Source organism: Heloderma suspectum, chromosome 13 (assembly GCF_057233095.1).
Source record: "Heloderma suspectum isolate Gila_16-S chromosome 13, 16-S_ref, whole genome shotgun sequence".
Lineage (NCBI taxonomy): Eukaryota > Metazoa > Chordata > Lepidosauria > Squamata > Helodermatidae > Heloderma > Heloderma suspectum.
Genome location: NC_139470.1, coordinates 23,776,724 through 23,803,117, shown reverse-complemented (window position 1 = coordinate 23,803,117; position 26,394 = coordinate 23,776,724). Strand labels below are relative to the sequence as shown.

Genomic DNA, 26,394 nt, shown 5'->3' with positions numbered 1-26,394 from the left:
AAAGCCCTTTCTCTGGGCACCAACTTCTTCACCTTGGGAGCAGATTAAGAGAAGCATCGTCGGAGCAGAGGTGGGTGAACAAGCATGTTAGTATTGGACAACACAGTCCTTTAGATCTCCTGGACCTGGGTCATTTAGGGATTTAAAAGTTGACAGCCGCTCCATTGCACAACAGTGCAACTTTTGCAAAATAGGTGCGATATGCTCATTGCACCCAGCGATCTCATTGTCACATTCTGGACTAACTGAACTTTCCAAGTGATCTTCAAAAGCAGCCCTCCCTACAGTGCCTTACAGTAATCTAAGCTTGACAGGACTGGATTGTAGATAACGTTTGGTGATGCCTTTCGACAGTTAGGCACACATCAGAGTTAGATTACTGTATTGAGTTGCATGTGAAGTTTGAAAAATGCGAAGGAAAAGTTGACTGAAGAGAGTTAATCCCCAAGGAACTTTGAGCTGAAATGTCTCTCTGCTGTATGGTGGATGTTACCCAGTCTTAGATGTAGAACGTTCAAGCTTCAAAAACTTAGGGGTGTCATAAGAACATAAGAAGAGCCCTGCTGGGTCAGACCAAGGGTCCATCTAGTCCAGCATTCTGTTCACACAGCAGCCAACCAGCTGTTGACCAGGAACCCACAAGCAGGGCATGAGTGCAACAGTACCCTCCTGCCCATTTTCCCCAGCAACTGGCGTACATAGGATCACTGCCTATGTGCACCAGATTGCACAATAAGGGCATGATCCTATGCATGTTTAGACAGAAACAAGGCCTACCCATGCTGGAACCCACAAGCAGGGCATGAGCACAACAGCACCCTCCCACCTATGTTCCCCAGCAACTGGTGTACATAGGTTCACTGCCTCTGATACTGGAGGCAGCATATAGCCACCAGGTCTAGTAGCCACTGATAGCCTTCTCCTCCAGGAATTTGTCTGACCCCCTTTTAAAAAGGTAAAGGTGTCCCCAACCAGTCGCGTCCAACTCTAGGGGGTGACGCTCATCTCCATTTCTAAGCCGAAGAGCCAGCGCTGTCCGAAGATGCTTCCTTGGTCATGTGGCCGGCATGACTGAACACGAAGCGGTACCTATTTATCTACTTGCAATTTCTTGCTTTCGAACTGCTAGGTTGGCAGGAGCTGGGACTGAACACAGGAGCTCACTCCGTCACGCAGCACTCGGGTCTCGAACTGCTGTCCTGCCGACCTTCCAGTCTGCAGTTCAGTGTCTTAACCACTAAGCCACTGCACCCCCCCAACCCCCTTTTAAAGCCATTCAAATTGGTGGCCATCTCTATGTGTTGTGGTATCCAAATTGGTGGCTGTCTAACCCCCTTTAAAGCCATCCAAATTGGTGGCCATCACTATATCTTGTGGTATCCAAACTGGTGGCCATCTACCCCCCTTTGTCTAACCCCCTTTTAAAGCCATCACTACGGTGGACATAACTACGTCTTGTGTTGACCTGCTGCAAGCAAGAAATGGAGTGGATTTCCATAGTGTACAATAAGCTCCGTACCAGAAAAGCCATGCTATGAATGGCTTTGGTTTTGCTGACTCTTGGCTTTCATTTCTCCAGCCTAGGCTTAACTCTGCTCATCTTCTATTACTGTTTTGCCATCATCGGCATGGAGTTCTTCTCGGGAAAACTCTACCCAAACTGTTGCAAGTAAGTATCCAGCATTTTCCTTCCTTTTGGAACAGGGCTGGGCAGAAGGTAGATCTGGATCCTCTCGTAAATCTCTGGGTTGGTTGCAGTAGATCAGCAAGGGTTTTTGACTCCCAGTTGTTCAACACCAGCAGCAAGAAAATGACTGTCCCCATCTTTAAATTCTTCTGCTCAAGTAAAAAAAAAGCTTGGAGTAACCAGGAGTGGATTTTTGTGTGCAATGACGGGGAGTTCCATTTAGTTTTTGGACTCAAGGCTAGTTCCTGGACTCAGAATTATTTAATTCTAAGTCTAGGTCTGCTCATTGGAAGGACAGATACTGAAGCTGAAGCTCAAATATTTCGGCCACCTAATGCAAAGAGAAAAGTCCCTGGAAAAGACCCTGATGCTGGGAAAGATTGAAGGCAAAAGGAGAAGGGGATGGAAGAGGATGAGATGGCTAGATAGCATCACCGATGCAATGAATATGGACTTGAGCACACTCCGGGAGAGAGCGCAGGACAGGAAGGCCTGGCGTGCTGTGGTCCACGGGGTCACGAAGAGTCGGACACAACCGAACGACTGAACAACAACAAAAAGTCTAGGTCTATTGTTGTTGTTGTTCAGTCATTCAGTCGTGTCCGACTCTTCGTGACTCCATGGACCATAGCACGCCAGGCCTTCCTGTCCTGCGCTCTCTCCCGGAGCGTGCTGAAGTTCATATTCATTGCATCGGTGATGCTATCTAGCCATCTCATCCTCTGCCGTCCCCTTCTCCTTTTGCCTTCAGTCTTTCCCAGCAAGGTCTATTGTACCAGGCTCTGAATGGTGAATCTTGGGGCTCTAATAATAAGAACAAAAATGTAGATCCTGCAAGCCTGACGTCTGTCCATCCGCAATGTGGAAAATGCATACGGGCTGTTCGCACAACATGCTAAGCAACGTATGAAGGGGACGCTCGACTGTTGCTGATTAAAAGTGGAAGTGGTGTGCACGAGGGAGGCAGCGCATTGGCTGTCTCCTGTTCATCCCCGACAGCCCATGGGTTGTTTAACACATGGGCTGTCATGTCATGTGAACAGCCCCTTTATCTTTCATCTGTGTTCAGAGCCAGAATTGACTGGTGGGCTGAGGAGAGCGGTGTGCCAGTTGAACACATTGATACCTCAGTGTGACGTAGTAGTTAGAGCAAGGGCGGGCAACCTGTGTCCCTCTAGAAGTTGTTGGGCTCCCAGCTCCCCTCAGTTACAACCAGCCACCCCTGGAATAGAGTATTAGATTAGGAGTACAGAGGCCCAAGTTCGAATCCCCACTCTCACCCATGAAGCTCACTTGGAGGTCTTGAGCTACTCATAATCTCTCAGCTTATCTTACTTCACAGGGTTGTTTGGAGGAAAAAGGCAGAGGAAGGAAGCACCATATGCACTGCTCTAAGCTCTTTGGAGACAGGGTGGAATAAAAGTGTCATAAATCCTGATGATGACAACCACAGCTCCCTGAAGTAACTGGGTTGAGTTGACTCTTTGGTTACCATGTCACAGCATGGCAGCCTTATAGGTTACGGAACATGGAAACAATGCCTAGACCACTTCCTCATCCCTGGTTCTGAACCTGCCTCGCACCATCCTGCACTGTACTTGTAATACTCGGCTTTCAAGCTACTATCGGCCGTTTGTTCCTGCTTTTCTTTTCAGCTCCAGCACAGTAGCAGATGCCTATCGCTGGGTGAACCGCACTGTTGGGAACCGGACGGTGATGGACGAAGGCTACTACTATCTCAACAACTTTGACAATGTTTTGAACAGTTTCGGTAAGAGCGCAAACCCAAGAGACTCACGGTGACCTCTGCGGGTATAACAGGAATTCCTGTTGGCAATAGAGTGCATAGATCTATGAAAACAGCAGCACAACAGCTCGGTTGGGCTTTCTGTTGATAATAAATATGTACAGAGCAAAATCAATGTTAAAGTTTTGTATCGATGTTGTTTAAAACATCCAAATAGGGATGTACAGATTGTGTAGAATCTGTTCTGTCTGTTGATTTGCAGACTGTCAGGCACTTTCGTTCCATCGTCCGCCCATTGACAGAATTGGACTTTTTGTTTCCGAATCCACACAAATTCGCATTTGCACAATTGCGCATTTTCACGTGTGTGAAATTGCACAAATTCGCCCAAATGCACATTTTCACACCGTAGCCTATGGGAGAAATGCGTATTTTGGCCATGATTTTTTTTTTGCATAGTTTTCAATGACGAAATTTGCAAAAAATCTGGGAAAGTTAGAAAATCGGTCCACAAGTCAGTGGAATCTGCCTCTCGGGGGGGAAAGCTGCTCCACTGCAGAATCCACAGGTTAGATTCATGAAAATCCGAACTCATTTAGCTCCATTGGGCATTTCTCCGACATCCCTACATCCAAACAATAAAAGAGAATACAGCGTTATTGTGGTGTAAAAAAAAATATACATCAGAACAATAAGAAAGGATACAATGTAGTTGTGTTGTAAAGGCCTAACCATACCAAAGATAACGAGTGCAAAATGAACCAAACACACTTCAGTGTACAGTCTTCCTCAGTGGTCTAGTACAAAGGACATCAGCTAGTGTATAAAAGCGATGCCCAAAAGTAAACAAACGTATGTATACAGACACACTGTATATAGCACAATGACCCGCATAGGACAGTACAGTATTTAGACTAATTTATAAACCTTGCCAAGGAGTGTACATGTTGTGATAATGAATAAAGTGCAAGGGGGACAAAGGTCCACTATAAACAACTATTTTTGAGGATGGCAAGAAATGGTAGTGGTTTCACCTTCAAATGGTAGACTGATGAGATAATAGAGTAGCTCTTACAACAAGAGTCTTCAAGCTATCCACATGGATCTATGTAAGAAGCTACGGTTGCCTGTGAGGTACAGATTGTATGGTGCCTCTCCACACTCCTCCTTTGGCCTCCATTACAACACCCATTATTGTAATTGTATTACAACATCCATTATAACAGCGCTCCATGCACCTCGGTGTTCAGTCATGCCAGCCACATGACCACGGAAGCGTCTTCGGACAGCGCTGGCTCTTCAGCTTAGAAACGGGGATGAGCACCGCACCCTAGAGTCGGACACGACTGGTTGGGGACACCTTTACAACACCCTCCAACCCACCTGGCTAGTAAAGGATGCTGGTCTCAGCCTAGGAATGTCAGAGAAATCCACAACGGATTGAAATGATGGATTTCTATGAACCCGATCTGCGGATTCCTCAGCAGATTGGCTTTTTCCGAGTCACGCAGATTCTGTGGACTTGCGAACAGCTTTCTCACTTCAGGGGGATTTGTGCTAATTCGCATTAGCGCTAATGCACGTTAGTGCAAGTACACATTGTTGCATTAGCACTAATGTGAAATAGTTGGTGAGCATTGGCGTTAATTCACATCAACTAGTGCGTACTACCGCGCACTAGCGCTAATGCGAATTAGCACTCATTCCAGTTAGTGCAAGTAGAACGAAATTCTGGGTAAAAAAAGTCTGATTCTGTCAATGAGAGCACAACGAATGAAAGATATCTGACAATCTTTGAAACACAGATGGAACGGATTTAACAAAACCTGTGCATCCCTGTCTCAGCCTCACAGTGCCCTGCATCTGCTGCATCCTCCTGCGGAAACGTCAGTTCTGATGCCTGCACAGGAGCCCCTTAAGGATTGTTCTGCAGAGGGTATTGATGCATACTGAAGGTGAAAATGAAAACTGCTAACCCTGAAATGTCTTGTTCCTTGCAGCTAATACCTCAGCCTGCATTCATGTCAAACTTATTTTGTCAAGCTCGTTTGATTATTTTGGGAAGCAAAATGGGCAAAACCCACTAGAATTCCTGCAAATCAAGATGTTTTGTGGTTTAATTTGGTCTTGCACTGATAATATGAAGTGCTCTAAAACGTTAGCCAAAGCTGACTTTGCTGATAGATGTTTGCCACAGCAACACATCCTATGCAGACAGTGCTCAGTAAGGTTATTTTTTTAAATCTACGCATGTTTCCTGAAAAGCAAGCCCAATGTGAGAGACATCCTAGGCACATATGAGTCTGCCTTATACTGAATCAGCCCGCTTGGTCCATCTTGCCCAGGATTGTTGATGCTGATGGGCAGCAATGGTTCTCTAGGCTTTCAGGCAGGAATCTTTCCTAGCTCTAACTGGACATGGTAGGGATGGAACCTGGAACCTTCTGCATGCAAAACCGCTGTTCTGCCACTGAGCCATAGCCCCTCCCCAAAGCATGGAGCAACTTCACAGCTGTCTCAGTTGCTGATTTTATGTAGCACTGAAATGGAAGTATTGCCAGGAGAAACTGAGTCACAACAGGTGTACAGAATGATGCATGGTGTGAAGAAAGTGGACAGGGAAACATTTTTTCTCTCTCTCTCTCATAATACTAGAACCCAATGGGGTCATCCTATGAAGGTGATTGGTGGGAGATTCAGGACAGATCAAAGGAAGGAGTTCTTCACACAGCGGATAGTTAAACTGTGGAATTTGCTACCACAAGACGTAGTGATGGCCACCAGTTTGGATGGCTTTAAAAGGGGGTTAGACAAATTCCTGGAGGAGAAGGCTATCAGTGGCTACCACTCCTGATGGCTCTATGATTACCTCCAGTATCAGAGACAGGATGCCTATGTACAGCAGTTGCTGGGCAACATGGGTGGGAGGGTGCTGTTGCGCTCATGTCCTGCTTGTGGGTTTCCTGTGGGCAGCTGGTTGGCCACTGTGTGAACAGAATGCTGGACTAGGTGGACCCTTGGTCTGATCCAGCATGGCTCCTTTTATGTTCTTAACAATGACCATTAAAGTGTTTTCTCTCCTTCCTTGCCCCCCACCTCCATTTTCTTGATGTAGTTACCCTCTTTGAGTTGACAGTCGTCAATGACTGGTACATCATCATGGTAAGTAACACTTGGGGTTGGGTGAGGTGGGTTGCTCCCTTCCAGAAGCAATCCTCTGGGATAATGTGTCCCCACTGCCCACTGATTAAGCTCCTTTCAGTTCCTGAGCATTGCGGGGAATATGCCAAAGCATGTGGGGATGAAAGTCGAGGGGCTCAACCTAGTTCGAGCAGAAAGAGTGCTGGACTAAAAAGCCAGTGAGACATGGGGCAGTATCCAACTGAGTCGTTACGTTAGCACTAATGACGTTGCGCTAGCAAAAACTAAGTTCCAAACTTTGTGCAAGAGGAGAACTGAACTAAAGTGATGTTTGTATAGGCGTGGTTGTGCATGCGGGTGCAGAACCAGTTGTGCATTATGTTTGTGCAACCCATTGTGCAACAGACAGATTTGGAGGAATTCCGCTAGCACTATTTGAGTTTGCAGAATGATACTGTTGGATACTGCCCTTGGGTTCAAATCCCCACTTGAGCCTGAAGCTGTCTTGGTGACCCTGGACCAGTCACTCTCTCTTAGCTTAACCTACCTCTAGGGTTGTTATGAGGATAAAATGGTGAGTGGGGAGTAGAGCTGTGCCCACTGCCCTGAACTCCTTGCAGGAAAGATGGGATAAAAATGTCATTAATAAATAAAATCAATAAAAGTTTTGGAAATGCCTTGTGTGTCATGAAGATGCCGATCAGCTGTCCTTCTCCATGAATTGACCCACCTTTCTTAACAGCACTGCTAGCCAAGGGAGAGCTTAGGGTAGACTTTGAACGGTTGAACTGAGTGAAGCCAAAGACTAGCAGGACATGCTGGACCAAACAGCTGTGCTGTATTTATTTTGTTATATATTTAAAGTATTTATGTACCACCTTTAATACTATTTATTCCTGAGCAGTTTAAAACGAAACAATAACAACATGTGGAGTAAAAAACAGTTAAAGGTAAAACAACATAATTAGCACAGTGCATTAATTAGCACAATTAAAACAGCAAAGTAAAAACTTCAATTCCATTTTTTTAAAAATGTAGCAACCTCCCAATGGTGTCTTAAGGTATGAACCATCAAAATGCCTAAGGGTGCAATCCTATGCATGTTTAGCCAGAAAAAAAGTCCTACAACTCCCAGCATTCCCCAGCCAGCATGACTGGCTGGGGAATGCTGGGAGTTGTGGCACTTCATATCTGGCTAAACATGCATAGGATTGTGCCCTAAGGGTCTTAGGTAGGGATGGAGACATCCATTTCCCCCTTTTGAACAAATACGTTAAACAAACTCCATTATCCTTTGAAATTCACAGTTTGAATTTTGCAGTGGAGTCATCCAGTTAAAAAAAGTGGTACAGAAATGTATATGGAAATGTGCACAAGGAATGTGTGCATTAGTATAAACGACATTAAAAATGCATTATGTTAGGAAAACCACTTCCAAAAATGTGTATATTAATTAATTAATTAATTGGATTTTTATGCTGACCAATAACCAAAGCTCTCTGGGCAGTTCACAACAATTAAAACCACACAAGACAATAAAATACAGACAATCAAATGCAATATAAAATTTAAAATTTAAAAACTACAATATAAAAATAATAACCAAACAGAAGCTGGCAGCGGTGCAAAAATTTAAAATACAATACCAGATATAAAAGGAACGGAAGGACTAGAATTGCATAGGATTGCGCCACTAGAGAATAAAAATGTCTTACCCTGACGCCTAAAAGATACTAAAGTGGGTGGCAGGCAAGTCTCCTTGGGGAAAGAGTTTCGCTGGCACGGTGCCACAGATGGGAAAGCCCTCTCTTTGGTTGCGTTAGGGCAGTTTCCAATGGTGTCCTGGCTGTTGCACGAATGATGTTACACTTGCGTAAAGCAGCACTTGTGAAACATAACTCGCACTAGCTGTGGAGCATGGTTGGTACTACTCATAGCCTTAGGAACGCAGCGTGCCGCCATATATGAGGTCAGGTTGTTTGTCCCTCTAGCCTCATTTTGTCTGCTCTGATTGGCAGTGGCTCTCCGGGATTTTGGGCAGATATCCCGCTATTTCTTCTTTTTAAGAAACAAAACAAAAAACTGGCGTTACTGAGGATTGAACCTGGGCCCTATTGCATGCAAAGCAAGTACTCTGCTGTGGTTTTCACCCTTCACATGAGAGTTATGGTTTCATACTGCAGGTGCCTTTGTTCACCTAGATTCTTGCACCAGTATCACTTTGGATAACTGGCTGTTCTCCATATAATTCTATAGAGTAAAATGAGGATGAATGAAGGGCTTCTTCTCTAAGGGATCAAATAGATGCTAGATTCAGCTTTGAACTTTATTCTCTACTGACCCCCCTCAGGCTGTTTATAAATGTATTTTTTTCTGGAGGTTTTTTGTTTGTTTTTGCATGCCCCCAAACCTTTTCCTTGCCTTCTCAGGAAGGGGTGACATCAGAGACTTCTCACTGGAGCCGCCTTTACTTCATGATTTTCTATATTGTGACCATGGTAAGGGAAGTCTCCAAGCAGGATGTTTTGTAAAGCAGTTTTGTGACTACTGCATGTGTGTGTGCGCGTGCGTCTTTAGGCAGCAGATAATAAAAGAATTCTGCAACGCAGCTTAATGAACATTGCCGTTGTTCCTGTCTGCATACTTCTGCTAGTTCTGTCATTTTCTGTTGGCTCTTCTGCCCCAGTCTTTCTTTATATTTGATTTATTTAAGAGTTTGGGGTGGGTAACAATATGCTAATCCACCCTTCCCCAACCTGGTGCCCTCCAGATGTGCTGAGCTGCCATTCCAGGAATGATGGGAGTTGCAGTCCAGCACATCTCAGGGGCACCAGGCTGGGAAAAGCTTTATGAATCCATAAATCCCCAAATACTGATAATTTAGCCCTTGTTTTACCCTATCTCTGGCCGCCAAAAGTCAGTTTGATTAAAGCAGTAAAATTCCACAGCTTTTCCAACCTAGTGCCTTCCAGATAGGCCCTGCTGTCTGAGAATGATGTGAGTTGTAGTCCAACACGTGTCGAGGGCACCAAGTTGGGGAAGGCTGAACTTTGGGATTGGGCCACTAACCTTTTCCCCCTATCCTTTCCTCCTTCCCAGGTGGTGATGACAATAATTGTAGCCTTTATATTGGAGGCATTTGTGTTCCGCATGAACTACACCCGGAAGAACCGAGATTCGGAAGGTCCGTGAGTCACGTTTGCAACCCGCTGCAGTAGTGTGTCATTCTGATCCCACGTGGGAGAAGAGGGTAGAATATGATGAGTCTGGTTTCTGATAACAGCTTCCATGGTTGCAGTCTGAGAATGCAACTTCTGGAATGTGAATAGCAAGTTTCCTGCACCCAAAGGAAGGGCTGTAGAACATGTTTTTCATGCAGAAGCTTCCAGGTTTGATCCCCAGTTTAATGTAGTTAAATAGCAGGGCTGGAAATATTTTCAGAGGGGTAGGCAACCTTGTTAGTCTGTTGCAGCAAAAACAACGAAAAATCTTGCAGGACCTTAAAGACTAACAGATTTATTCTGGCAGAAGCTTTCGTGGACAATCCAATGCATGTGTTATAGGTACACATACCTGTGGTTGAGGGAGGGCCATTGTAAACAGTGACCTGGGTCACATGATCACTGCAGTGCACCGTGGCTTATTTAAGTCACGATGGGTTGTGGCATATGCTGGGTGTCTTTTGAATATTCAAGCCATGACTGCAGTTTGTCGTATCTTCTGATCCCGGCGGGGGTGGATTGTGTGAGGGTTCAACAACCCTCGCACAACCCTAAAACAAGCCATGGGTTAACCCAAGCCCACTAAAATCAAAGGGGAATGCAGTGCAATGCAGAAAGTGCAAACACTGACAATCACATTATTAACAGCATGCAGCCATTCACACCATAGTTGTCGCTGATGACACAAACTTCCTGGCACTGGGAAAGCCAATTAACACATGTAGACCACCAAATTACAATTCGTCAGAAGAAGTTTAATGCTATCTTCTGTGAATCGGGATAAAGGTGTTTTTTTTCATCACGCTACATGTGTTAATTGCATCTGATGAAATGGACCACTGTCCACAAAAGCTTATGCCAAATAAACCTGCTAGTCTTTAAGGTATCATGAGATTCTTTGTCACCAGAGCTAGGAAAGACATCCCTCTTGAGACCTTGACTGGCAGCAGCTCTCAAGCTTAGACCAGGACTACAGTTTCCATCATCCCTGACCATTGGCCATGCTGGCTGCGGCTGACAGGAGTTGGAGCCTAACAACATCTGGTTCCCCACCCCTGGTGTAGACAGTACTGGGTTCGATGGACCAATGCTCAGGATTAATAGAAGGGAGCTTCATATTTTCACCCATGCTGACTATAGCTATCAAGCAAAGAACTGCATGTAACTTAAGGAATGTGTACACATCAACCACATTTTTCTTCCTCTAATATCCAGTGCATGCCCTGTTAAGGGCGTAGGTACAGTTCCAAGATTCACAATGCCCATCTTTGCTCCAAAATCTAATAATGAGAAATGTAAATTGTCTGTCCTTCCTTCCTTCCTTCCTTCTGGAGCCCTTTGTGACTCCTTGAGCTCTGTCAGATTAATAGAAACACACTTCGTCTTGCTCTCCTGTGATTGGAGACTGAATATTATCTGGAAGGGAATTTTATCTTTATCAACTGCATTCCACATTTAATCTCTACACTGCCATGAATAAATGGGGCATGGGATTGTAGCCACAGAAGTATTGGAGTGGGGGCTTTGAACAGCAAATACCATCACAACATTTTGCTCCATTCTGGCAGTCCAGATCTAGAGGCCAAAAATGACGTAGTTGCATCACAGTTCCCTTTTATTTTGTGGACGGTGCTGCTAATCCTTTTGCCTTTTTGGTAGGCCAGGCCTAGCTCCTGTTGTGTACAGCCTTGCCTCCAACCCTGTCTGTATTTTTTATGAACTATATGGGATCTGTACCCCTCAGCTGCCTGTTTCCCCTGCCACTGTCCAGTAGCAAGCCTTGTCCTTGCCTTTCTCCTCTACAGAAGACAGTGGCATTGTATTGGAGAGGGAAATCTCCAAGGAAGAAATTACAGCCGTAGCAGAGCTGTATGGGAGGAACTGCAGTGCCGCAGCTGCCAGCCAGCTGCTCAAGGTCGTTTCCCAGATGGATCGGCACTGGGTGAGTAATGGCGACTGGGGCTCTAGCATCTTCTGCTCATGCTTTTCCAAGTAATCTTTGTCTCCCCCCTTTGCTCAGGATGGCTGGTGTCCTACAGGATGATAGATTAAATCATTTTTGTGGATGTCAAAGGTTATCCCCGTGTGACCACTCATCCTGAAAGGACGGCATTCTAAAGCAGATTTTTGTTGCTTCACATATGACCTTGTTCCTGCCCAGGTGTTGGAGGGGGGGAAGTCATAAGTACACACACCGGGAAGCCAAAACTGGGAGCAGGTTCCTGTTATTCCTGCAGTGACAGAATAAATGTGTGTGTATGACAATATAACAATATACAGTTTCTACCCACATACACACCGGCATAGGAAAGCAACCATGTAGATATTGACCCATTTGATCTGCAGAGTCCAGTAGCCAGAAATGGCACCTTGCCAGAAAGCCAAAGCCAGCCCATCCGTTGGAAGGCCTGTCGGCAGATGCCGGGGTCCTTGTGCTCCCCTAACAGCACGTGTGTTAGTTATTCCTCACCTCTGGCATTGCTCAGAGGCAGTTTCCTCCTCCCTTCCTCTTATTGTCTGCCTTCTCTTGCTTTAGCAAACATCCATGCTGTTCCTGGGGCGGAGATCAAGGACCAAAAGTGATTTGAGTATGAAAATGTACGAGGAAGAGATACAGGTAGGCCATGTGAAGCTGCAAGCATCCTAGTTAGCATGATGCTCCCTGGACCTTGGTGGATGTGGTGATGTTCTCGGAGGTACTGCCAATCCTACAGAACTGAGCAGCAGTGTGTAGGGAACTAGGGACTGGCAGCTCTACCTGTCCTAACCCTTAAGAGGTTTTAGTAAGAATGAGCTTTGCTTTTTCTTTTGATTGGGCAGTGGGAGACAAAACATGAGCTCTTGGTCAGGGCGAATGAGTTAGACAGATCCATGCATCCCAAGCTAGCAGACATTGGCCTGGTTCACCCATAACGGCAACCCAGACTGTGGGTTGAATTGTGGGTTGTTGTTACATGCAAACCATGCACTGCGGTTTTATCTACGGATGGTTAACCATGAACAACCCAGGAAGAGAACCCACGGGTTGTTGTTGGGTTATGAACTCTGGGTTGTTCGTAATTAACATTTGCAGGGTTTGCACATAACGACAACCCATGATTCAGCAATAACCCACGCTCAACCTGTACTCTGGGTTGTTGTTACGTTCAAACCAGGTCATTATGTACGGACATGGCAGGGGAAGCCAGAAGAGTGCTGTCCACTACTGGTTTTCAGGGCATATAACTCAGTTTAGGCTAATCTGCACGGGCTGCTGGTTCATTTCCAGGCACCATTTGAAGTGCTGATTATTGCCAAAAAGGTCCTAAATGGCTTGGGACCACGAAATGTCAAGGCCTGCCTTTTCCCGCATGAGTCTGCCTGCCTGCTGCACTCTTAGTCAGAGGCCTTCTTCCACATCCTGTTACCAAGCCCTAAAGGCACCCCAAAGACTTGCCCTGTGTGGCCCTCCCTCTGCCCCTTAGTGTTACCAGCCTTTTCAGCCCCAAGAGAAGAATTACAGATAATTACACTTCATGACGCCTCTTTGATGTGTTGAAAGTAGAAGCCAAAGCTGCAGTTGCTTCTCGTATGGATACTAAAGTGAGGGCCACTCATGTAAAAAAGTAGTGGGAAATGTAGCCATTTTTTCTCTCTTTTTCTCCCCCCCCCCCACCCCAATTTTCTGCCTCATTTGGGTTTGAACCAGGGCATGTTACAAATGTACAGGTTGAACTGTTTTTCATATGGAGTGGGTGTTGCTAGGAAGCTTCTTCATGTACACACACAGTATTCGCTACAGCTGCAGAAATGGCTGTTCCCAAGGCATACATTACCCCCAGACATCAACCCAAGGGGCTGCATGCCGTGAGCACCTGAATGCTGCCAGGAAGGACAACGAACCTCTTTCCTTGCCTTCTTGGTCTGGGATGTTTGAAGTGGTCCTAAGAAGAGCCCTGCTGGATCAGACCTAAGTCCCTCTGCTCCATCACCCTGCTTTCAGCATTGACCAGCCAGATACCTCCCCTGGACTGCAAGGAGGTCAAATCAGTCCATCCTAAAGGAAATCAACCCTGAGTGCTCATTGGAAGGACAGATACTGAAGCTGAAGCTCAAATATTTTGGCCACCTAATGCAAAGAGAAAACTCCCTGGAAAAGACCCTGATGCTGAGAAAGATTGAAGGCCAAAGGAGAAGGGGACGGCAGAGGATGAGATGGCTAGATAGCATCACCGATGCAATGAATATGGACTTGAGCACACTCCGGGAGAGAGCGCAGGACAGGAAGGCCTGGCGTGCTATGGTCCATGGGGTCACAAAGAGTCGGACACGACTGAACGACAATATTGTTATATAACAATATTGTTATATTGTGGTTTTAATGTTCTATATATTTTAAATTGTTTTATTATGTGCCGTTTGGTTTTAATTTTTGTGAACCACCCAGAGAGCTTCGGCTATTGGGCAGTATAGAAATGAAATAACTAACTAACTGTCCTGAATTTATGTCATAACAATTTAACTGGATGACCTGTGGTAAGAAAAGTGTAAGAAAAACTTTCCCTCCCATGATGCGTAAACCCCAATCATGTCCCTCTGCTTAGTTGACTCCCCCCTCCCCTAACAAAGAGGTCCAAAATACTTTAGCCTTTCTTCCTAATCATTTTGGCTGCCCTCTTCTGTACTTTTTCCCATCTATATACGATATCCTTTTTGAGACGAGACAACCAGAACTGCACACAGCATTCCAAATATGGCTTCACCATTAGTGTTGCTGATTCAAAGCCAGAGAATAGTCATATGCCTTTAAATCTTCCAGTAACCGGGTTCGTGCAACACACTAACGCACATTCAGCGGTTGAGTGTGGGTTGTTGTTGAACCGTGGGTTAGCGTGTTGTCCGAACCCAGGTCATTTACCACAGGCTGGCTTGTTAACCATGCAGTGTGGCTTATTTTTCTCAAACAAGCCACCTTGAGAATGCATGGTTTGTTGTTGGGTTGTTCAGGGTGGTTAACAAGCCACACTGCACGGCTAACAAGCCACCCTGCGGAAAACGCCCTGGGTTCACACAATACACTAACCCACGTTCAGTGGTTGAGTCTGGGTTGTTGTTGGCTTGTTAACCATGCAGTGTGGTTTATTTTTCTCAAACAAGCCACCTTGAGAATCCATGGTTTGTTGTTGGGTTGTTCAGGGTGGTTAACAAGCCACACTGCACGGCTAACAAGCCACCCTGCGGAAAACGCCCTGGGTTCACACAATACACTAACCCACGTTCAGTGGTTGAGTCTGGGTTGTTGTTGGCTTGTTAACCATGCAGTGTGGTTTATTTTTCTCAAACAAGCCACCTTGAGAATCCATGGTTTGTTGTTAGGTTGTTCAGGGTGGTTAATGAGGCACTCTGCATGGTTAACAAGCCACCCTGCAGAAAATGTCCTGGGTTCAGACAATACGTTAACCCACAGTTCAACAAACAACACACAGTTCAACAACAACCCGCATTCAACCACTTAGCGTGGGTCAGCATGTTGTGTGAACAGCCCCACTGTAGCAGGTTATATGACAACTGCAGCTTATCCTTCTATTTCCTCCCCATCTTGCTATAGGGTGTACCTGGAGCCCTGATCAATTGCGGCAGGGACGGAATGTGCAGGTGAAGCCACAGCTTGCCTTGATCTCCTGCTGTATCGGGAGATTTAAAGAGACATGGCTATTCCCCAGCTCTGCATGGGGCAACCGCACACGCTATGGAGTCATCATACCCCCTTGTGAACCCTTGCTGGTCAGCAATTCCTGCTCCGTGTGCCGTCTGCAAAACAATTTTCTGGGAGCTCACCTCTCTTGGGTTTCACAGAAAACAGGAGAGCCCTGTTGTGTTACAGCAGCTAGATTTTATTTTTACATTTTACATTTTTTTGTACTTCTTTTCAGCCATAATGGTTCACAGTAACGCGCGCAGATTTACAGGCAGTTGATAATGCCCTGGTGGGAACAGATCTGGAATATCCGCTGCTGTCAATTTGGGATTCAACCAGTGCTATTGATCTGGTTCAATACATAATGCTAAGCCCTTCTAAAGAATTCTGGCTTCTAAAGCAAGCCATGGACTTTTTGTCTGTGGTTTGTTGTGATGTGCGAACCAGGAACAAACCATAGCTTAGGATTCTGGCTTATCTCAGGAAAGACAACCTAGAGTTCTTGGTTCACACCTGAGAATGAACAGACCACAGACAAAAACCCTTTCTGCTCGCAGTTGGAGCAATGGAGTAGAATTCTAGAATTCTGGCTTAGTGCGCCAGTCAAACATGGCAATGCTGCAACTCCTGGTTCCTTTGAAAGGTCCTTCCGTGGCTACCAATTGTTCCTGCTGCCACTACTCTTCCGTGGCAGGGGGGCCCTTTGCAAATGTTGCTGCTGCTTTGATGGGCTGTGGGAAAACAAAATGATCACACTTGTCTCTTTGTGCAGGAATGGTACGAAGAGCACTCCAGGAAAGAAGAAAGGCAGCGACCCTGGCAGGAAGACGATGAGCTACTTGGCCAACCTTTGCAGCCTCCGGGCCTTCGACAGCGCTCCCAGACCGTTATCTAGGCCCAGCTAACACTCGCTGCTCCTTCTCTTCCTATGCATTACCCACCTCCCCTTACTTAACTTTGCAGTGTATGTGTTAATGCTAGTGTAGCCCGGCAGGCCGCCCGGAGTTCTTTCGAATGAGAGGTTTGGCCCTCGTTTTACAAAGCCCCGCTGCTACACTAGAGCCTGTCAGGTGTGCTAGGCCAGGGGGTCTCCAAGGCATGTCCCAAGTCCTGCCTTGCAGCCTAGGCCCTATGGAAGGGAGTTTCTCAAGCAGTGTAGCCGTAATCTACACTTCTGGCATTTGTCTAGTACAAGCTGGGCGTTTTCACTTTGCTCTCTCCCCATAATCTACCGGATGGAGTAGTCAGCTACAGTATGGTTACAGCCGGACTCCTGCTGTCTTAGGAGTTCATCACCATCCTGTAAAGACAGTTAGCATTTGCATCCACTGTTCGCCGGTCTTTACATAAATGTAACAAGGCAGTCCAGTTGTAACAGGCCATGGGGGGCCAGCTTGGCCTTCAACATCTCCTTAAAGAAAATGAGCTCTCGGTTCAGTAAGATGCCATGGCTGTGTAACACTCCCTCCTGCCCATCCGGACCAGAGTTGTTTCCTGTTAGGTGTAATGACTCTTAACTTACTGGAACCTGGAAAGTTCTGTTCAACTTCAGAATCTCCTCCAGGGAGGAATTTAATGCAGCGGCCAGCAGAGGGGTGTGTGCTGTTGATGAAGCAGCCCTGGCCTTAGGTCTGTATTAAAGCAATAACTCTTTGATGGAAGAAACTATAATGTTGTCATCTTGCAGACACTGCACAGGAGTCCATTTTGGGCCCAATCATTGGTTACTTTCTGCAGAGAAATCTCAACTCGTTATGAGCCTTGGGCTCTTTCTGACAACCCTCCTCACAACAAGGGCAAGTAAGAAGCGCATGGCGATGTGGCCAGGCTTCATTATTCTTTTTGGTTTGGAATATGAACCTTGGCAACCTGCAACGCTTGCTTCAGATACGAGATCAGTGCCATGTCCCCGAGTTCGTCACTGGCTCTGCTCTTAATCTGAGCTGCAAAAGAAATCCACTCCTTCTACCTACCCGCTTAGCCTGTTACATTTAAGCAGGAAAGATAGAAATCTCCCCTCCCCTCCACACTATTATGGCAAAAACACAAGAGCGCTGGGAAATGTTTCCTTATAGCTCCTGCAAAGCGAGCACCAGCTGGTAAGGGGAAAATATACATACTTGCCTTTGGCAAGCTAGATAGATAGATGGGAGGGAGTTCAGGATCTGCCCAATTTAAACTCCAGCTATTTCCTAATTTTGGAGGGGAATAGCTCGGCTTACTCTGAGCAAATCTGAGAACGGGCTAGGCTTGGGGTATGCTATCACTATAAGTGAACCAGAATGTACTGTGTTTGTTTGTAATCAGGATCACCCATGAACTGATTTGTCCCTAAAAAGAATGGGAGCTCTCAATAAGGTGGTCAGGAGAGATACTACCTGCAAATAAATATTAGTGGCAGAACAAGATGCTTGTCTCACACTACCTGGCTCAGGGGAACTGCTGAAATCCCAGACAGCTTCTACCTTCCTTTCGGAAGGAGTGGATTTACATACAAAGGCATGTAAGATGGAGGAGAATTCTAGTTAGGGCAGTGGTGCAACCTCTGTGGGGGAAACCCCAAACCCCTCGTGGGCCTCTCACCCACCCTGTCTTTGATGTTTGTAACTATTTGTTGATAAAAAAAAAATGAATCCTGACCTCAGCATGGTGAAATGGAAGCTCCTGCCTCATCACTTTTCAGACCACTACTTAGTCAAAGGAGCAAACCTGTGCATAGCTTATCCTGGGCCAGCTGACTAGAATTTGCAGACTTGGGAAGTCTGTTCTTACAGGGTGTTTTTTTTTCCTAACAGCTGAATCATTTCAGACCTCACTCTATAAAGCATAAATGGCGTTAGAAACTTGACAGAGAGCAGCAGCAGCAGCTTTTAGGAATACACACACGCACTGTAGAGTATCACTGTATGGTCTGGAGTCGATACCCGCTTCTTTGGCTGCATTGCTAATGAATTGAACTGACCTTCAATTTGCACTGTATCTTTTGGGGTTGTTGTTTTTAAATATATATATTATCTAAATAAGCTAGTAATAATTCCAGAAGCTACTTTCTTCCAGACATTTTGCAGGCTGGAAGGAAACTAAACCTCAAGAGTATGGGGCATCCCCTTTCTAACTGTCCTCTCCTTAGCTTCCTTCAGCACTCTTACTTAACTCCAAAGACAATCACTTGTAAGGACGAAACACTTCGGAGGGTTTCGTATGCTGGGAGTTTGTATGGCAATTGTAATGTCGTCTGAAACGGTATTATATAGATGTTTCCAGGCACATGTAATAAACCTTTTTCAGCATTATCTTCTTTGCTTTCTGCATTTTATTTTCATCGTTTTTAAAAGAAAAAGAAATAGCAGCTGTTGATGGTGGTGAGGAACGGACCATTTCCTTTACGGAGAGTGCTTCTGTTCAGAGAAGTTTGCAAACCATGTGCAGATCTTCATGTTTTACAATTTCATATGCCGTATATTTCAGCACTTGGAGACACATGGAGAAATCACGGTCTGCATTCCTTTCCCCTTCCTATGTGATAGCGGACTTTTCCTCCCTATTTATATTCAAGCTCCCCTTTAAGGTACTTAAATTTCCCTTTGGCTTTTCCTAGTTGCCTTTTATTTTCCTTCCCTAATGTATTTGTCTTTACTTTTGGATTGTATGCTTATGGACAGTGCCTAGCCTTATTTAGGCACTTTGTATGTGGAAAAAAGATGAACGTGCAGCGGTCATACGTGACACTCTGAATATGGTTTGTACACTTCTTGTATGCAAATGCTCTTTCCAGGTAGGAATTATGGTAAAGTATTGAAGCAACTCTTAAAGTTAGGTGTTCTACCTGTATAATCCCCTTGCTGAATGCTGACTTAACACCTTCCTCAGCACAGATGTGACAGCCCAGAAAAAAAGGGAAAACCCAGTTTTTTCCAAGGACCATTTTTGGTTTTTTCTTCTTCTGGAAAATGGAACAGCTTTGGATTATGAAATATTTTCCTTTAGAATTTAAGACAAAGTATTTATATATAGTTACCTAGCCTTTAATCTCCCCCTCCCCAATTTTCTAAAACCTGCGTAATAAGAACACTTCTATAGAAAGACTAGTGATGTAAAATGTCTGGAAATAATAAAGCCATGGCGGAAAATGTTTGTTTGAATCCTCTCTGTAAGATTCCCAGCATTATTTCTTTCATTCCTGATTAAAAATATTGATCTAAAGTATATTTTACTAATAGACATCTATGCTCAGTTTCCCAACTTATTCTGACAGTAATTATGAATTTACTGAGTTTATTTTTTAAAATTTTAAAATATAATTTTATAAGCAAACCAAGTTATACATAAAATAACTTTAGGAACAGAAAGGCTGCTTTATGTTCCTAAGGCAGCCGTCCCAACCTGGTGCCCTCCGGCTGTTTTGGACTACAAAGCCAAGGATTCCTGACCATTGGCCATGCTGCTTGAAGCTGGTGGGGGCTGAAGTCCAAAATATCTGGAGGGCACTAGGTTGAGAAAGGCTGTCTTAAAACAACAATGTTGACTTTAAATTCGTAAAGATCGCTAAAAAAAAGTATTGCTTAATTTTCAGGTTTTTTGCGAAATTTCAGGTTTTTTCATGGCCTCAAAATGTCTGGAAATGTTACAACTCTGCTCCTTAGCTTAGGAATTTTGAGTTGTCCCTGAACTGAAACACGTAAAGCAAACACACTCAGATGCATGCTCTTCCACACCCAACTGTATAGAATTGAGGACAATATATTTTTATTTTGCCTTTATTAACATACCAAATGTTATGCTGTGCTCAGAGAAGGGGAAAGGGTTTTACTGCAAGGGGGCACAGGAGGTACTACATAAATACTGGCACTTGGTGTAAGTGCTCTACACATAGTTTAAGGCTCTTCAAGCTTCCTTAGAAAATATTTTTAAGAAACTAACTTTCAAAACCCACGGGCTGCTACTTCATGAGGACCGTACCCTTCCCTTCGAAAAACCTAGAGAGGGAGAGACTAAGGCAGACATGGATTTTAGCAATACAAACAGCTCACAGCAGTTTAGGTTCATAGTCCAAAAGTGACTTCCAGCAATTCTTGGCCAGTTAATAACCCTAATCTCTCCCTCCCACCCCAGCACAAAGAATTCATGGAAAGCAGCTATTTTTACAACCAGTTTTCCAAGGAGTTTCATGAAACACAGCGTTCTTATGGTTGGGGGGAAGAACAAAAATGTCAAGCATTTGTGCAATAAAACAAACCCAGCATCTTGAATCGCTGATTAGCCCTATAAAATCTTATGTCCATTATTATTTAGATTTCCCCCCTAAACCAAGGGCTATGTCGCATTTTATCTTTCTGAGGTAGATTATTAAATAGAGATAAAACTTGTCCAAAGCTACACTTCACTATACAGATGAGAAAAGATCTGAAGCGGAGACAACCAAACGCAACAGTTCGTTCACCTACACCTCTTAGGTGCCGTTATGGTTAGTGGAGACAAGGACAGATGGCATGTAACACAAGTTTACCATCTTTTCACCATTTCACAAATGGAAAAAGTGCCCTCTAGCTTTTTACCACCATTTTACCTCTAGCTGTTTCATTTCCCACAAATTCCCCAGAACCATGCTACGTTCGGGGCACTGTGGGAAATCAAAATGGCCTCCCGCTGCTGCCAACAGGTAAGTCCCTCAGCCAGGCTCCTTGGGAGGCTCACCGGAAGGCACTTTGGCAAGACTCCCCTCAAAGCAGGAGCCAACCACGTGTAGAGGCCTTGCTTCTGGGCAACTGTTATATATGACATTCTACATATGGTTCACCCAGACACGGAAGGATTCCTTGGGAGAACATCTGTGAACGGAAAGGGTTCCATTGAAGGTAGAAAGCCTAAATGCTCATGGCCCTACAACAGTGGACAGAAAGGGTTCCACTGAAGGTACAAAACCTAAATGTCTGAACAGAAAGAGTTCCTTAAGGCTGCTTTCCATCTGTGAACAGAAAAGTTTCCATTGAAGACAGAAAACCGAAACGTCTGAGCGGAAAGGGTTCCTTAAGCCTGCTTTCCATCTGTGAATGCCAGTGGACTTCAAAATTCCAACATGCCAGCAAGTCTTTGCACACTCATGTTTGCTGGGGAATCCCACACACTGCAGCCAGAGCCCTTCAGTCTTTGTAGTGTCCTGACCAGACTTTGGGGGGTCTCATCACCCCACGTCGGGTCTGCTTTAGACCACGCCCAATGCTCCTCCGCCACTCAAGACATTACTAAGGAAAACCGACCATGGTGGGCATGGGCCAAGCTTTCAGAGAAGCTCACCTACGATTTCTGATCTCACTGAGCCACCCCCTCCCGGAATAAGCTTCCAAGCAGTGGAGGCTTGTGGCTCCCATATCACTGGGGTGGTACATCTGCTCTGGGTTTCAGTCAGAACTCTAATGGAGTTATCCAAGGCACAAAGCAAGTTAAACTGCTAGTTTTTTGCCCCACCTTTTTCCTTCAGTCCCACCCACCACTGGAACACAGCCCCCCAAGAACTGCTCTGAAATGGAATTTGGGCCCCTGGGCTGAAAGGTTGGCTGATCCCCACAGCTGCCATCCAGCTGATTCTAAGGCAGAGCAGCGACCAGTGTAACCTAATCGCTAAGTGATACTGGCGCCAAGGGGTCCAAATGCACCTTTCGTTTCCTCCTGTCCATCAGATGTGCCTTTAGTTAGGGCCTCAATGTGAACTTGGGATGCTTAACCAACCAAACAAAAACCTTACTGTATTGGTATTTTATGTAATTTTTTGAATTTTTAAAAAGCGTTCAGCGTGTAATCAAATTTGCAGTTCGTATGTGCGTGCATGCAGGGAATAAATAAGGGGTGATGCCTCTGAGAAATTCTTCCCAACACAGGTTCATTTAATGCTTCCAGTTAGCGGTGTTTAAAACAAATAATGCTACAGAGAAGGCTTTGTAGAAATTGGAAATTAATATTCTAAGACTGCACTCCTAAACACACTTGTTAGGGAGTAAATGTCATTGAATGAGGGACTTAAGCTTGAGTAAACACACACACAGGGCACATATTCCTGCCCCATCCTGATTCAGCTAGATGGATCTTGCTATTTATGTATTTTATTCTGCCTGTGTTACACAGTGGACTTGTAAACAGCTCTCAAGCCCAGGAGTGAAAGCGCTTTCCCTCTATGGTTCTCCACCAAAGAACTACCAACTTGAACCCTGGGGCAATTCTCCACAGCTGCCATTCTGTTACCGGGTTGGTTCGCACGATTACTGCAGCTCACCGTGGCTGTAGGGTTATTTGAGGGTTGTTTCCCCCTCCAACAACTCCGGCCAGCAGAATTAGGATGACTCACCAAACCATGGGAACTCCCTGCTGGGGGCTGAACATTCAAAATGGCCAACGGCACGCACTGCGGCTTAAATAAGCCATGGTGGGTTGTGGTGAGTGTGTGAACCTTCTCAGTGCGTATGAGACATCCCAGCACCGGGGTAGGGAGTGGCAAGTGTGAGTGTGTGGGTGTCAGAGAGAGTGGGGGGGAAGGAAGGAGAAAGGTGGGGAGGGAGAGAAGTCTAGTAGGTTTCCCACACATCTGAGCGAAGCATTCTGGGATCAGCCATCTGCTAAGGGCAGAATTGCCCAACAGCATGAAACTGTCAAGCCCTTTTTGAGGAACCGTCATACAAGGAAGAGCCTTTTGGTGTGCCTTCTTCCTGATGAACTGTCTGAGTGGGTTAACCAGTAAGAGCATGCAAGAGTTCTAGCTTTTCTATTGCCCAACAAAGACGCTTGAGATCCTGCCACGTGCGGTCAGATGCTGACTGGGGAATAGAAGTGCCATGTCACACCTCTGACTCGGAGACAACCGTTTCTCGCTGACATGCAGTTTGGCAAGTCAGCAAATTGCCCACTTCTCAGAAGGTTGACGAAGCGCGCTTGTCTGTCAGCTCTACTCCTGGCTTGTGCAACCTATGACTCACCAAGCCAAACACAGCCACCACCAGCCGTGTGTGATGGATGGCTGGGAGCTCGGTTGAATTCCCATTTGTGCTTCGTGCTTGGAGCTGCAAAAAAACCAGGAAGGTTTTTGGAGAAGGATGTGGCACGCCACAACGCACAACCAGTTGGGGCTGCATTCGGCTCGGTCCCTCATTGTGCATGCATGCTCAGCCCCTGCAGCTTCAATGTTTATACTCTTAGCTCTCAAAAGGCAGTGTTTGTTAGAGATAGATTAGCAGAGAACATTAACAAGATCTAACTCTCCAGCCAGTATTTTTTTTTTCTCAAAAAAAGAAAAGAAAAAGAGATTGCCAAAGGCCGGAATGTTGTGGGCACAAACAGCTCACTCCTCCAAATGCATCTGCAGGAATGTCTTTGTATATTCGTAAAAAAATTCTTGCCCAACAGCATTTGTGGCAGAGGAAAAAAGAGGGACACAGATCAAGAATAAAACAATTTTAAAAGACAGGCATCTGAAGTACTTAAGGGTTTTATGGAAAACCAGAAACAATACACAAAGCCGGAGGCAGAAAGTGGCATGAGCGAGGCACCATCCTTCAACCCATTCCGGTAAAGAGGGTTTTGAAGTGCTACCAAACACCAAACCTGCTTACCAGAGTCAAGGAATGATGCCCTTTGCTTTGTGAGATCTTTTCTTCTGTATCCTTTATGGATTTTTAGCACACACATAAATAGGGCCTCCATTTCGTTCCCTCTATCAAGTTTTCCATTCCTCCCCCCCACCCCCCCCAGCATTTCAGGGCCACTGACCACATGCAGTCCTCCCTGGTCTGTTTTGGTTTCCCCCTTTGGGATTTTTTTTCCTAAAGATTTTTTGTACTTCTGCAAACCTTGGGGTTCCTACCCAAGCAGGTTGATACCTCCCACTTGCATGGATGGAACCACTTGGGCTCAATAAGCAACGGCACTCAAAGCATGGACATCAGAAATAGAGGGAATTATCTGATTTTTACATAAAATAGATGATCTCTTGGCTTCACGTGCTGTTGCTTGTTAAAACTATATCCCAATGACCAATGAAGAATGTAATGAAGAAATAAGTACATATCAGAGGCAATGGGTGCCTTCACACCTTCAACCTAGTTAACACAGGATCTAAAAACTGCTTCCAGTAAAATTCACCCCCAAAAAATGTTTTCTAAAAAAGTTTCACTATTCCACATCTAAATGATGCCTTCCCTTCGAAAAGTTAATACTGGCTGATCGCTTCTCAAGGTATCTGAGCCAAGGCCTCGATTTGGCCCAACAATCCCTGGATTACAAGAGGCCTGAAAGCAGCTGGGATTGTGATGCTTTCGAAGTCTGCATCAACTCCACGGTGGCTCTGCTTACCCTTCCGAGATCTGTGCTGGTCTTCTTTCCTTTGGCGGCAACAATCAAATACAACAGTCAGGCTTATTTAGGATTCACCCGTGACACCAGTCTGTATGCTGCAAGGCACCGTCTTTAAAGTAAGCAGAGAGGGCTTGCAACCCCATCACCATCCCATGGCAACGTAAGTGAGGTCTGAGAGGACAGGCACCTTTCGTCAGAAGGAGGAAAGCCGGATCACCTTGAACTCTGTCAGCAGTGCGACTGTCAGGAACGCCAGATAGTAGACGATAAGGCAGCAGCCGTACCCTTGGCCCAGGTGGAAGCACTGAGCGGGCACAGAGAGGAAAGAGAACACCAGGCTGAGGCCCAGTGCCCCAGCCAGGATCCACACCAGGAGGCCGTCTGATTCCAGCTGCACAGGGAGACGGGAAAAGCAAAGTAGCATTCTTATTAATTTATGTAGCGCTTCCCACCACAAAAAGCAGTCTCGAACCGATTTTACACGCACGCAGAAATCCATAATTAATATAACAGAAAAAAACAAAGTCAATATAAACCACAATCTGCATAATACTACAAATAAACATCATAAAGGCATAAACTAAAAACAATAGGAAAAGTGCAATATGAAGTACAAAAAAGTAATATGAAAAACAATATGTAAATGATACGAAAAAGCAATATAATAAGCAACATAAGCAATAATATAAGCAATATAAGCAATAAGCAATATAAGCAATAAGATATAAGCAATATAATATAAACAACAAGCAATAGAAGCAATATAAGATAGAAGCAATATAATATAAACATCATGCAATATAAGCAATGTAAGACAGAAGCAAGATAAGTAATACAACAAGCAATATAATAATATTGCTTAATAAGCAATAAACAAAAAGGAATATGAAAACAATATGTAAAGTACAATATGAAAAGTCTTCCTCCACAAAACATAAACGGGAAGTGACTCATGAGGGTCAGAAAAAGGTGTTTTTCCATCCCCTGCTACCCAGGAGATGCCAGGGACTGAACCTAGGAACTCCATCATGCAAAGCAAGGGCGGTTGTATCACCAAGCTACAGCCCCTTCCAGATATCTTACGGGGACAAGACAGCAACATTTGTGCCTGCCAGATGTTCCACTTTCCACTGCCTTCTCCTCTGCCTCTTTCCAGGCAACCAGGGTGGTGGAAGGGACTGGAGGAGGAGGAGTAGGCGGAGGCGGAGGCGGCGGCAGCAGCAGCAGCAGCAGCAAAGACAAGAGACCGTACCCTGACGACTAGTTTGCTGCTTGTCATCTGCAGCAGGCAGCCAAGTCCCACTCCCACAAGCATATCTGCAAGCAAGTTCAGGAGACAAACCTGCCAGGAAGAGTATCCGGGAGGGTGACTGGCTGCCCCCCGCCCCCCGCAAGCCCACACACAAAGGCCAGAGACCCAGACAGGAAAGCCAGGCCGAGAACAGATTAAAGTGAGTGGCAGTCTATCTGAGCCAGCCGGTTTATCACTGAGAACGGAACCATCCCCTGTAGCAAGTCCAAGGAGCAGTTTTGAGACACTGAGCAAAAATCAACAGGCTTTAAAGAAGATCAGGCCGGGCAG

At 45.3% G+C, this 26,394-nt stretch overlaps 2 protein-coding genes across 5 annotated transcripts in view; one reads left to right on the top strand and one right to left on the bottom strand.

Annotated features, from left to right (window-relative positions):
- TPCN1 (two pore segment channel 1) overlaps window positions 1-19,599 on the top strand; it is a 76,300-nt gene extending 56,701 nt beyond the window's left edge. For all 3 annotated transcript variants that reach the window (XM_084820444.1, XM_084820443.1, XM_084820445.1), the window contains 8 exons: window positions 1,580-1,669; window positions 3,343-3,458; window positions 6,550-6,596; window positions 9,005-9,073; window positions 9,675-9,759; window positions 11,602-11,738; window positions 12,333-12,413; window positions 16,246-19,599. In XM_084820444.1, the coding sequence (XP_084676570.1) occupies window positions 1,580-1,669; window positions 3,343-3,458; window positions 6,550-6,596; window positions 9,005-9,073; window positions 9,675-9,759; window positions 11,602-11,738; window positions 12,333-12,413; window positions 16,246-16,368 (748 nt within the window). In that variant the 3' untranslated portion in view covers window positions 16,369-19,599. The remainder of the gene's footprint in view (window positions 1-1,579; window positions 1,670-3,342; window positions 3,459-6,549; window positions 6,597-9,004; window positions 9,074-9,674; window positions 9,760-11,601; window positions 11,739-12,332; window positions 12,414-16,245) is intronic.
- A 4,300-nt stretch (window positions 19,600-23,899) lies between these two features.
- SLC8B1 (solute carrier family 8 member B1) overlaps window positions 23,900-26,394 on the bottom strand; it is a 28,866-nt gene continuing 26,371 nt past the window's right edge. The window contains exons 14-15 of one of the 2 annotated variants that reach the window (XM_084820447.1): window positions 26,065-26,129; window positions 23,900-25,203 (exon numbers count right to left, since the gene is read on the bottom strand). In XM_084820447.1, coding sequence (XP_084676573.1) covers window positions 25,006-25,203; window positions 26,065-26,129 — 263 coding nt within the window. In that variant the 3' untranslated portion in view covers window positions 23,900-25,005. Of the gene's footprint in view, window positions 25,204-25,600; window positions 26,130-26,394 lie in introns of those variants that run through there. The other variant, XM_084820446.1, reaches the window with a different exon arrangement.